Below are 13,270 nucleotides of genomic sequence, written 5' to 3'. Positions count from 1 at the left end.
AAACTAGTCAGTCTTGAGAAGTCTAATGGAAGCTACAGCACAGTTAGCAGCAGTGAGCCAGTGACTGTGTCACAAGAGAAACCAATTTAGAGCTTAGCTTAGCTTATTATAGGGCAGCCCTTGTGTGGTAGCAGATTTTATATCCTTAATACACTGTATGTACCAATCTACTGTCAGAAATCAACAAAGTGATTTCATGCAGCATCATGTGATCCATGTTTTCTTCCTGTTTTGTTGTCGTCTGTTGATGACCCATCCAGTGGGGATCAGTGTATTTGTTTCCATTAGTTGGTTTTGAGTTGTTTAGCATGTTGGACTTTTGCATTGTAAAGAAATGATCCATATGTATGAAAGAGACGGGACAAGCCATCTGTGTGGATTTAAATATACACCGACTAGGTGTGATTGGATGCATTTTCCGCACCTGTGAATTCTGCTGGGTTTCATTTCACCACAGGCATGTGAAGTGTGAGCAGACATCTGCAACTTTTCTCTGTTTCTCTGTTTTGGTTGAGTTTGTCCAGAGATGTTTTGTCTTTCTGATTAGAGCTGGGCAATATATTGATAAAGAACAATTTGATGATATATGACTCAATATTGTCTTGGATTTTGGATATATGGATAATATGGCGTAAGAGTTGTCTCCTCCTGGTTTTAAAGGCTGTGTTACAGTAAAACAATGTTATTTTATAATTCTGAACTTAGCAGACTGTTGTGGATAGTGTTTGCCTTTAGCCACGTAGTCATTACATCCACATTCCTGATAATTATTCATCAAGAAGCACTGATAGCTAAACAATGTTGTAATATCGATAAATATCGATGTTGCGACAAAATTTTCTTATACTTTATTTCATCCATATTGCCCAGCCCTATTTGCAATTTCATGAGATTTCTGTTTTCAGTAACTTAACCATGATTTTTATTTGCCCAGCTCAACCACAGCCAGAAGAAAATGGTAGGCACCTCTTAGTGTCAGGGAATAATACACTCTTTCAATTAAATTTCACCTCAGCTTCTTCAATTATGGCTAAATAAATATAACAAACAATTGCAGTATATATTAGGACTCAAGCTAATTTTAATTAATTTTCCTTAGATGCCCCCCCAGCAGATGGAGGTAAGGCAGAACCCTGTACATTGATCATATGTCCGTCTGTATAATCCATATAATGAATTCACATGAGTGCACACATGTGCCACACTGTGTGAGAATTACCGGATCTGCATGACTCTTATGGATTTCATTTTCAGAGATCTTTCAGGTTGATCTCACTGTTTGAGCGTGGTCATGTCATACCCACTGCTGTGGAGTTTCAAATATGTGTTTTCTAATTCGGTTACCATGACATTACTTTTCATTTGGTGTGTCTAACAAAAATCTCCTCGTTTTAGCCCCAGCAGAGCCAGCTGAAGAGGGTGAGGGACGATGATTTCCATTTTCTTTTCTCCTTTTCTGTGACTTTGAGTGATTCTGTGCATTCACACTGTGTTAATATGTGACATGGAGTGGGTTTGAGTGTTGAAAAATGCATTTAACCTAATCAGTCAGGGTAATTATCTGAATAATACAGAACAAGTGGTTTCACTATAGATAATAAGTTGAGCAATTACTGAGTCAAGAAGATAGGCCCATAAGTCAATCACATAATGTGAGACAACATGAAGCTGCTGAAGGGGGATAATGCAATTTATTATGCCACTTTGATTCAGCGTGTTTGCATTTCATAGCTAGCCTACAGCATGCCTCACATGTTTTAGCTGAAACTTCGTCTGTGTGTCTGGTAGCAGATTTTACGTCTAAGTATTGTGTGTGATGAAGTGATTTCATGCAGCATCATGAGATCCATGTTTTCATCCTGTTTTGTTTTCATCTCCTGGTGACCCGTCCAGTTGGAGTCACTGTTCTTGTTTCCATTAGTTGATTTTGCATGTTGGAACTTTTTGCATTGAAATGATTCATATGTATGAAACAGACAAGTCTGTGTGGATGTTTATGTTCACTGTCTGACTGCAACTGGATGTATTTTCCACATCTGTGAACTCTGTTGGTTTATATTCCACTACAGGCATGTGAAGTGTGAGCAGATATCTGCAACTTTCCTCTGTTGATGTGTTTTGGTTTAATTTGTCTGGAGATTTTTTTTTTTCACAATAAGGGCTGGGTGATATATCAATAAATATGGATATCACGATATGTGAATAGATATCGTCTTAGATTTTGGATATTGTGATATTGTCATGTGGTATAAGTGTTGTTTTTTCCCCCAATTTTAAAGGCTTCTGAACTTAGCAGACGGTTGTCGCTGTTCTATCATTTGCCTTTATCTTCTTAAGTATTATAGCCATGTTACTGATAATTATTTTTTTTAAAAAGCCCATTTTGTAGCCATCTCTAGAATATTGTTTCAATATTGTTAAATATTGATATTGAGGTATTTGGTCAAAAATATTGTGATATTTTTAATTTTGTCCATATCACTCAGCCCTATTTGCAATAATCCCAAATTCAGTGTTGTCCAGGTCTCGTTATCTTTCCTTCCTTTCAATTATGTTTGAACTGTGATTTTTATTTGCCCAGCTAACCCACAACCAGAAGCAAATGGTAGGCACCCCTTAGTGTCAAATATAATATAATATATTGTGGGACTAAAGCTAATTTCCATTCATTTTTTAGATGCACCCCCTGCAGATGGAGGTAAGGCAGAATCCTGTACATTGAATCGTGTTGGTCGATATAATCCCTCTAATGTATTCACATATGAGTGCATACATGTGCCACACTGTGTGAGACCTCCACTATCTGCATGACTCATATGAATTTTATTTTCAGTGATCTTTCAGGTTGGTCGTAGGTGTCCTGTATAACGTTTGGTTATGTATTTTTGTGCATCCCGAAAATACTTGGATTGATATGCTTAATATATACATGAATGTCTTTGATTTAAAAGAAAATAATAAATGTCCTAGTGGTTAATGCTGCTGTGACACGGATAACAGGATTATACATTTCATGTTGAATGCCTTGTTGTTGTTCATCACTGGCTTTTCATCACTGGACTGATATATACATATACTGCATAGTATATGTTACTGTGTGTGAATTTAACAATGGTTTGGTTTTATAGTTCGCACAACATAGTCAGTTTGGAGTTTACTGTTGTATTTCTATGAACAGTACAAAACTGTAGTTATGTGTTGTTTTCTATATGTTTGTATTATAAATGTTGAATGTATTTTTATGTGTTCTTTTTATTTATGTATGAATTTATCCGCATGCAGTTACGCTAAACATGTAGAAAAAAATACTTCAGCTTGTGAAAGCAAGTTGAATTGGTTTGGTGAATTGGATTTTGGTGGATATTTATCAGATGCGATGGTGCATGGAGCTTCGGTTGTTTTACAGTCTCTGTCGCAACTGTACGCCATTTCTTGTGCAACAATGAGCATTTGCTTCCAAGCTGCTTTTTTCAGTCAAGTTTGCTTCCTTGTCTGCAGCAGATTCAGAAGCTGATTGGGATGGTAAGAAAAGAGCAACGTTTATACTGACGTGTCTGTCGATAATTTAGTTTTGCCCCTCAAAAAGTTGGATTGGAGTGTTGGTATTATGTGCTAGTCAAGATGTCACATAATATAATATGAAGTGTTAAGTGTAGCTGGGTTAATTTTATTATTTGAAATTATTGTGACTACTTCAGTTTGGACTGAACTTGCTACTGTTTCAAATGTCCTTTTACTTTTTTTTTTTTTTTTTTACTTTTCTCCATTGGGAACCTTTAAAGACATACTATGCAGGAAATTTCAGTTGCAGTTTGCAAACACACCTTTCAAAGTTGGTGCCTCTTCTGTGGCTCAATGAGTGAGCTAGAGAGTTAGCAAGAACAAAGCAGTGAATCAGAGAAAGAAAATGTGATTTTCCAATTGTTTTGCAGCAGAAAGTGAGTGCATGGTTCAGCCCCATGACCTCAAGATCAATTCAATTCCGATTCAGGTTTAGAGGGCTATGATGTGTTTACAGAACGATTGGCAATGCATCCAAATTTTTAATTTCTAATTATGTGACTACTTGCTATTTTAAAACATAGTACATATCTAATGACCCATAATTAGTTTAGTTAGACACAATTTGCATACAGTGTGGCTCTTGTCCAGGATACTTTTCCCTTCAACTTCATAGAAGACAAAAATGCTTCCAGTAAGTGCTGCACACCATCCTCACCCAGACTCAAGATGAAGCCTAGTTAAAAACATAAAAATGACCCCGATGTTTACATCTGTTAGGTTTCACCATCAGGTGTGTACAGCCGGTCTTACAAAATTGTTACAGGCGATAATGTCAAGACCCAGGCTTTAAATTTCAGATTATTGACTCTACAGAGAGGCCAATGCCCATAAATGTGTCAAACACAACAAAATAATGGAAAAGTAAGAAAGTACAGGTAGAAAGGCATGAGTATATATGAGTCTAGAAACTGTTCTTTTGCAAAATCCTACATGTGCACTTTTACATTTTATGTTATTGTTGACTCACTGTTACTAAAGTAGCATTCAGATGATCAGTGGTCTTATAGTATTGGTTCATCAAGCTACAAAACAAATCTTTCTCTGCTGTGATATGCCACAGAGCTGCCAGCAAGATCCAATATGTAATATAAGTATGCAGGGTAGCTCTGCTTGCTTCAGCAGTCATATCTTACAGATCCCATGAAAATCTCTGCTAAAAATCCCCCACAGAGCTTGGAGCTTTTTACAACTTATCTGGTAGCTACCCTCAGAATAAGTCACACCTCAGGCCTACAAGTCACCAGTGTTAAAGAAAACAAAGAGCTAAACTAAAGTGGTCTCCTCTTGCAGTTTACTGCTTGATACTATCCTTGTCTCATTCACCTGACACATCCTCTACCGTTGGTATCTACTGATACTGCCAGAGACCTCTTACACTGGTTATGTTCTTTCAGCAATTCAGAATTTGTTTTTTCCACGTGAACAGTGCTGCCCGTCCAATCTGTGACCTATGATACCAGTTCTCTTTTGCCTCTGTCCTTCTGGCAATTTAAACAATGAGAGTGGAAACACAGCTGTGTTTCATGTGTTATAGCCCTCGTAGAACAATGGCAGCTGTTGCTGCTAAAATACCAAGTGTCATCTGATGTGATGACACTTTTATAGTAACTCATCAACTTGACATTCTGCTGTATTAGGAAACTGCAAGGAGAGCTCAAGCAGTGAAGTCATCCAAGATATCATAGTCAGCACATCAAACTCAGTTCCTCCGAACAGCAGTTCTCTACACTGGGCCATGTCTCATCCTCTATCTGAGAGCCAAAGGCCTGTCGATGGTCCACAAACTAAGCCGTGGTTGTCTATCACCGCCATGCAGTGTGATTCAATGTGAAAAATGTTGGGGTTGAACCACAACTCAGGTTTTACAAGTGAAATACGAGAGCTGTTACTCACATTACAAAGCTGTCCCTGTCTGCCACGGTCATCCAGGGGCACCACTCCCACAGCGATGGCGTTGGACTCTATCTGGACTGATTAGGAGTAGATTGGATGGAGAAGGGTCATGGATGTGTCAAGACTTCAGGGAACTGAAGGCTTGTGGTGCCCTTCAAATATACATGAAATGTCCTGTACCTGCTGCGCCTGAAGGAAGACACTGACGTTAACAATCTTCTCCTTTTCCCACTTGGACACCCGGGTGAGGCTCGACCACAGGTGGTAGTGGCAACTGAGAAGTCTGTAATCTTCTGTGGAGTGCATTTTGTTACATGTTGAGGGGAAGCATGTTGCTTTCCTCAGCTCTGTTAGGCGACTCTGTTATGGTGACTTGACAGTGTGTGGTGAACGTGTTTCCACCAACATGGAACTTTCCATTCCAGTTCAAGCACCTAATATTGACCCAAGAACATTTCCACAAAAGGAAACAGTTTCCGAACCTGAAAAGTTGGTTACCAACTGGACGCAAAAAATAGCAGGTTTTCCTAGGAAATCAAAGTGGGCATGTCACATTCCACTGGTGTCTTAGTATTGTGCAGCGCCTCGTGTTGATGACAGTGGTTTTGCTCAAAAATGGTGGAAATGTGGGCTAGTTCACTGTAGCACCAAAGTCCAAAGAATCTTGAACAAAACCAGTTCAAGAGCAAGAGCCAATTTGGCAGAAAAAGGCCAATAACCCGATAGGCCAGGAGGATGGACAATTTGGTCATTGTGGCTGCTTCCTTTTAAGGCAAGCTGGTCAGTGTGGCAAGACGTTTATGATGGGCTCTGGGGCATGAAGAGGAGAGGAGGGTTGCATCAGACCTCTCCAAAGGTGGCATGGCTGCTTTGTGTCCCCACAACGAGGTTACTATCTTGGGGAGGTTGGCGGCAGAGCTGAAACTTTGCCCTTAAATATGGCCTGCTGAGGAAAGTGAGGGGTCAAGCAGCCAGGGTGAGGTCATTAAATGTTATGTTTAGTTACTGACCTGGATGTTATCTCCATAAATTCCTTGGGGAATGGATGCAACACAAGCTTTTTCCTGTTTCCTGTTATTGAATGTCCATCACTGAATGTGGGGGAATGTTCCAGAGCTGAAGCTGTGGCACAATAAAGCAGAAAGAAGAGACAAAGCATGACGAGGGTATGACGGGAGCACCATATTGCTTGAGCATCCATCATGTTGTGCACATAAACAAGCTACCTTTACCAAATGATCATTTTACATCGTGAAGTGATTTACAACTCAACGTTTTAGCTGGTTAGTGGCATTGCTAGCAAGCTAGGCTTAATCCAAAGGGAGCAGCTGAGTAAAGTTCAGAGGGAAACCTGAGGAGATGTGCTTTTCTTTGGACAGAACTCAACCTACTTTAGATGACAGGCTATCCATATCCAATTTTAGCTGTGAGAGCAGGCTTGTGCAAAGACTGATCTGCCGTTTACCATAGCTTTATGAAACTGTGCTTTACTAACACTATTGGAGAGGAGAGAGATTTTAGGCATAAGGGCAGAAAAGGAGCACAAAAGACAACATGATTTTTCATGCCTAATGGCTTATTCAGTGAACTGTTCTTTCTGAACTTTGGAAAGAAGCTGTAGGGTCAGACAAGAAAAGATGTCTCAGAAACCTAAAAGTGTTTGTGATGATTCCAAACGCACAAAATGAAAAAAAAAAGTTCAAACAGTGTCTCCTGGTGTTTACATACAGTAGAGTTTGTGAATTTAATTTTCTGTGCAGGAGTCACAAAGACTCATTCTGTATGAGCACTGCGTAGGAGGACTTTTTTACTTTATATACAGTGGCCATTGATTTTAGTTTGATTTTTCATGTCTACCATTTGTTTGATCCCCTGTTCTGACTCCAGAGTGGGAATTGCACCACACTGAGTTTGCCGCCAGTGTGTCTATTAGAGTGGAATATCTGTGTGGGAAGTGCTTATCATACCAAGGCTGTTTAAAGCCTTACCCATGGGGGTATAGAGTGTGTGGGGGGATTATCATCACTTGGCCAACTGCAGGCTGTTTTGGGGCACTTGCACCAGTATTGCTAATGAATGTTAGAAGGAACCTGCTGCCAATATCTTAAAAAAAAGAAATTCCTGTCATGGAAACATTTTGAACGTTATAAAAACATACATGTACAGTTTGCCCAAAGTTGTATTAGTCATAGTGTGAATTTTTATACAATTTATTATATCTCAATAAACAGAATGTCTTTTAAGTCACTTCAGTGATTTGTATAGGCGGCTTGCGGCACACACGCTCTGTATGGGGTAAAGTAATTGCTTCCTTTGTGACAAGTAGCTTCGCAGTATCAGTCCAAATGAAGTCATCAAGGTAATTTCAATGGGAATCTAATGTGCAGTAATCAACGCATTTGATTACTTTCCGTTTTGATCGATAACAGTCATGATCTTACCTTCACGTGTATAATTGTGTTTGCCTTTCACTGTGTGGTGTGTCAATGTAATAATTCTACAGAATAATCATTCTGTAATTGCTGTTGGTTTGTTTTACCTCGTGGGTTTACACTGACTTATGGCACAGTATAACAGCAAATAGTTATACTTCCATATGTTAAACGGGGATATTTGTTTTTCCCAGCTGGGGCAAACCCTGAGGAGGAGGGTAAGGGCGAGATGAAGGCACAGTGCAGGACTGTGACTGTGTACTGCATGCAAATGTGATGTTTTGAAATGTAGATGTATGCATCATATGTGTTGTTATGTGTTAAATGAAGGTGTCATATTTCTGAGCAGTTGGCTGTATATAGTGTGTTAATGAAATGATTGGATTTGTTAGGGCCAGATATAAACTGAGAGATGTTTTTCAATACATAAAATCAAGCAGAGATTTGCACTATATAGTATGACTTTATTTAGTTACTAATTTTACCAAGTATGCATTGTTTACCGATTTGCACCCTGAATGTTATATATTTGATATGGTTAGAAAGTGCTGATGTATGGAGGTCAGCAGGTGCACTTGCTGGAAGTTGTATACTTAGCACAGTCAGAGTTCATTATCACATTCTGGACCTTATAATTTGTTATTGATACTCGAAGCGATTATGTATCACTGGAACCTTTGCTTGCCTGAATACGTGAAGCATCCACATAAAGTGCGGCAGGGATGACGTCTTTTTGTTGCCCAAAAGTTAGCATGACTCTGGTTCCTTCCAGAAAAAGCCAGTAGGACTTATCCACTGGAGTTTAGATTAGTGCAGAAGATAAGCTGTGTGGCAAACTTTTGTTCAGCAAATTAATCTTTAAAATTGAACACCACTTTTATGATTTTTGATGCATAAACCTCTTTTTAAACACATAGTACAAACATTTAGCCACTTGTTATCAACAGCTTTTTTTTAAGACACGTAAAAGGCTCGAAATTCAGGAATGGGGTATTTATGTATTTTATGTCAGAGAACAGAACGTGAAAATCTCTTTAAGTTTGGGTAATTCATGGACCTCGTTTCAGGCATCCAACCAAAAATTCAAAAATCCATTGACTTTGAGACGAGGGAACCAAAGGTGCAAAAATGTCATTCCTGCAGCACTCTATTGCTCTGTTGTCCTTCTATGTGTCGTGAGCTGAGTTGTACCGGCCAGATCACTTGAGATGACTTTGCTGTAAACATTTTTGTAAATAAATATACAAAATGTGATTTTTGGACCATTTTGAACTTTAAAAGTGGCATCAGAACATCTCTGACAGAACATCATCATAAATTACCATATTAAAATGATGTTGCAGAAATTTTTAGAAATACATTTGGATCAAGACTTTTTTACTTCTAAAGCCATTAGTCAAAAAAAGCCTTCACATTTGTGATAAGCAAGCAAGACAATGAATACATTTCTTAGAGAGAAACAAACCCTGCAATGATAGAACTGGTTTTGATATATGTAGTTCTGATATAGTTTTAATAAAATGCTGGCTTGTGATATGATTGAATATTTGGTAACAATAACTTACAGCACAGCTACAGCAAAGAAAATAAATGCAGCGTTTTTTTTTATGTCAGTGTGTTGCACATGTTTGCAGAAATTGTTTATGTGTCATACTTTGTCTACTTTTCTTTAGCCAATGAAGCCAAATGCTGCTGGTTTATCTAGTGTTTGTTTCATAGCCACTGTATGTACACAGTCTGTGTGTGCAGATGTGATTCTGAATATTTTTGAGCATTTCACTGTTTCCTTTCTCCTTTGCACTTCGGTTTGTTGCACACTGTGGACGTTGCCAATGTATAATTTTTACGTCAGTGCTCGTCTTAACTGAATCCATCCAAAACTGATTTCAGAATCAGAATTGTAAGTGAACTAATTCTTTTCTCCTTCTTTTCAGATGCTGGAACAACTGAGCTCACTGGGCTCTTTGTGGAGAAGCCACCAGAAAGTGTAGTCGCGGTTACAGGTAAGAAATGCAAATGGATGAAAGAGTGGTTCTCAATACAGACTGGAAATCATTGCAATCCATAATGTGTAACCTTATTACATAATGTTATATTGTTGTCTTTGGATGGCAGGAACGGATGTCACTTTTATAGCCAAGGTGGACTCGACCACCCTGACAAGAAAACCCACTATGAAATGGCTGAAGGGCAAGTGGCTGGACCTTGGCAGCAAGGCTGGAAAACACATGCAGTTTAAAGAAACTTATGACAGAAACACAAAGGTGTGTGTTCGACAGAGACACATGATCTGATGCTTTTCTTTCAAAAATGAAGAAATAATTAAGTAATATTTTCTCCCCAAGATCTATACCTATGAGATGAAGATCATCAAAGTGGTCGCTGGAGATGCTGGGGGCTACAGGTGTGAGGTGACGGCAAAAGACAAGTGCGACAGCTGTACCTTCGAGATCTCTGTTGAGGGTGAGTGAAAACTGACTCTGGCCTTGTTGAGACTGCCACAGATTCCATACATGCTGATGTTTTGATCTGATCCAGCCCTAATGTGCCTTCTCTGCAACTTCTCTTCTTACAGCTGCACAACAAGAAGAGCACGCAGACATTTTGTCCACCTTCAAGAGAGCGTAAGTGCACTGAGGTTTGCGTTTCAGCCTGTCTCAGTGGGCTATGTGCGTGTGTGCAAAAACACAAGAGGGAAAACGCATACATTGACTATTTATATATAATGTTTTCCAGTGCATGTGGATATGTGTGAATGTGTCTCTCAGCACAGGTGGTATATGACAGTGCAGTAAATTTAATCGTATGCTGTGTCAGACGATATGCCTGATCTTGCTTACATTGTATACTTTATACCTACATTTGTCCTAGGGCCAAAATTTATGGAAGCAGACACTGATTTGTGTTCTTAAATTAATGTCATTTCTATACATATGTTATATATTGTAGGTAAGTATAAGTTGTGTACTTACATTATCCCAAATGTTTCCAACAAAGAAAGAGAAATCCATTATTTATTCAAGGTAGCAGTGTGTTTCCTGCTAGCTGTTGCTAGCTAGATGCAATAACTTCTGTGAAAATACGGGATGTTCACGAATGTTCATTTTGCTTTGGCACTAACTCTATACAGCATTTTTTTTTTCATCACTGACACCCTTTTGTTCAAAATGCTTAAAATATGTGAACATTACAGGACTTTCATCAGTGACCTTTTTGCATGTCAGACAGGAATCCTACCTGTCCTTGCCTTAACTGGACCCATTTTGCCTTGCCTTACCTTTTCTTACTCACCTTATCTTACCTTACCTTACCATACCTTAACCTACCTTACCTCACCTTACTTTACCCTACCTTGACTAACTTTACCTTACCCTACTTTATTTTACCCCACCTTACTTTACATTACCTACCATACCTCATCTTACCTTAACCTTACCTTGACTTATTTTACTTTACCTTACTTTATCTTACCTCATCTTATCTTATCTTACCGTATCTTAACTGTATGTCTGTTTCCATAAATACAGGGATGCTGGAGAGGACGAGGGAGATCTGGATTTCAGTGCTCTGCTGAAAGCCACTAAGAAGTGAGAAACTCAGCGTTATTTAGTTAGCAAAATTATCAAGCACACATTTTGCTTCTCCACTCCAATTACATGCATATCCATTTTCCTTGACTCACAGGAAGAAGAGGCCTGAAAAGGAGGAACCAGACATAGATGTGTGGGAATTGCTTAAGAATGCCCATCCCAGCGAGTATGAGAAAATCGCCTTTCAGTATGGCATCACTGACCTGAGGGGTATGCTGAAACGTCTGAAAAAGATGAAGGTGGTCGAGCCCAAGCACAGCGAGGGTAAGTCGGGTCAAGCGACAGAGAAAGAAGTAGAGGAGTATGGAAGTATGACAGACATGACTTAGGAGGTGAGATTTCACCTCAGGAGGGGAGAAATAGGCAAGAGGAAGGGCACAGAAAATAAGAGAAGAACGGTTTTCGTGAGCTGTTGGGTTGTTATTTCTTAATTTTTCTTTTCTGCCTGCAAACACAGCTTTCCTGAAGAGGCTTGAATCTTGCTACTCAGTGGAAAAAGGCAAGAAGATCGTCCTGAGGTGTGAGGTGGTTGATCCAGACGTCCAGGTCAAATGGTTGAAGAACGGCCAGGAGATCAAACCCTCAGCCAAGTACATGCTTAAAAGCACAAACACATGCGCCCTTACACCAATTATCCTCAGTTAACATAGACTGTTTTAGGGTCTTTTTTCACCCTGCTAAGACTTTTGTTTAATTAGACAGTAGTGTTAAGCTGTATCATATTAATCATCAAGCTTAGATGGACTTGATGGGCAGTGTCTCAAAAATATCGAGCTAAAATTATCTGTGCCACAAAGTCATACTCGGAAATGATGCTGCCATCAACACATTTTATTTTTAGCTGGTCATAAGGAGCCTCCCAGAGGGTTAAGCAAGTCGCCCTGCCAAGACATCTTATGCCTCATGTAAACTAATGCAGATACCCCCTGCGTGTGGATAAACACCTCAAATTCCTAAGTTAATTTAAGAAAAACCTATGGCTCAAGGGAACATTGAAATGCATAAACTGGGTCTATCAGACAAAAAAAAACAGTCTTTGCAAACTGAAAAATTAAACGTGGAGGTTTTTTATCATTATTTTAAGACGTTTGTTGCAAACCATGTCATCAGCTTGATAAACGAATACTTCAGCACTCTGTTAAACATTCAATCTGTTTGTCACTTTTTAAGGTATGTCATGGAGGCGAACGGGAATGTCAGAACGCTTACCATCAATAAGACGTCCCTGGCTGATGACGCCGCATACGAGTGTGTGGTTGGCGATGACAAGTGTTTCACAGAGGTGTTTGTCAAAGGTGTGGCATCTTTTTTTTTTTTTTTTTTGACAGAATATCTGAGGTCAAAGTCTGGCATGGTTAATGTGAATTTGTAAGCTTCATGACATGCCAAAACATTCTTCTCCACTCTGCCCAGAGCCCCCTGTGACCATCACCAAGCTGATGGATGACTATCACGTTGTTGTTGGAGAGAGAGTGGAGTTTGAGATTGAGGTGTCAGAGGAGGGCGCCCACGTCATGTGGTCAGTATATCGATATTTTAGCAACACAGTCTCAATCAAGCTTGGGGCTTTACAGTTTTAGGCCATGACTGTAGAGGCAAAGCAGGGACGTATACAACTTACCCTTCCTAAGTTCTGCCCTTTTTCAGTCCGTCAACTTTCTCCTTGTCCATATTTTTGTACTTAAGTATGCTATATGGTAGGCTCATCTATGTTGAAAAGAAAAACAAGTTTTGAAATTGCTGGGCCACCCATGAAAGCAACATAAATTCATGTCTTTTATTAGCTATTAT

The 13,270-nt window shown here is 39.3% G+C and overlaps 1 protein-coding gene across 50 annotated transcripts in view; it reads left to right on the top strand.

Annotated features, from left to right (window-relative positions):
- The window catches only part of LOC146311911 (myosin-binding protein C, fast-type-like), a 32,853-nt gene that overhangs the window by 9,487 nt on the left and 10,096 nt on the right, over nucleotides 1-13,270 (top strand). For 5 of the 50 annotated variants that reach the window (XM_084740568.1, XM_084740562.1, XM_084740556.1 and 2 more), the window contains 13 exons: nucleotides 1,396-1,419; nucleotides 2,678-2,698; nucleotides 3,499-3,522; nucleotides 8,084-8,107; nucleotides 9,824-9,892; nucleotides 10,005-10,153; nucleotides 10,235-10,352; nucleotides 10,465-10,513; nucleotides 11,417-11,476; nucleotides 11,574-11,743; nucleotides 11,937-12,069; nucleotides 12,650-12,774; nucleotides 12,893-12,998. In XM_084740568.1, the coding sequence (XP_084596694.1) occupies nucleotides 1,396-1,419; nucleotides 2,678-2,698; nucleotides 3,499-3,522; nucleotides 8,084-8,107; nucleotides 9,824-9,892; nucleotides 10,005-10,153; nucleotides 10,235-10,352; nucleotides 10,465-10,513; nucleotides 11,417-11,476; nucleotides 11,574-11,743; nucleotides 11,937-12,069; nucleotides 12,650-12,774; nucleotides 12,893-12,998 (1,072 nt within the window). Of the gene's footprint in view, nucleotides 1-900; nucleotides 959-1,099; nucleotides 1,121-1,395; nucleotides 1,420-2,677; nucleotides 2,699-3,498; nucleotides 3,523-8,083; nucleotides 8,108-9,823; nucleotides 9,893-10,004; nucleotides 10,154-10,234; nucleotides 10,353-10,464; nucleotides 10,514-11,416; nucleotides 11,477-11,573; nucleotides 11,744-11,936; nucleotides 12,070-12,649; nucleotides 12,775-12,892; nucleotides 12,999-13,270 lie in introns of those variants that run through there. The other 45 variants (XM_084740540.1, XM_084740547.1, XM_084740551.1 and 42 more) reach the window with 30 other exon arrangements.

Source organism: Lutjanus erythropterus, chromosome 17 (genome assembly GCF_056507025.1).
Source record: "Lutjanus erythropterus isolate fLutEry1 chromosome 17, fLutEry1.hap2, whole genome shotgun sequence".
Classification (NCBI taxonomy): Eukaryota; Metazoa; Chordata; class Actinopteri; order Lutjaniformes; family Lutjanidae; genus Lutjanus; species Lutjanus erythropterus.
The sequence above is the reverse complement of the archived record's forward strand: the minus strand, read 5'-3'. Positions and strand labels throughout refer to the sequence as shown.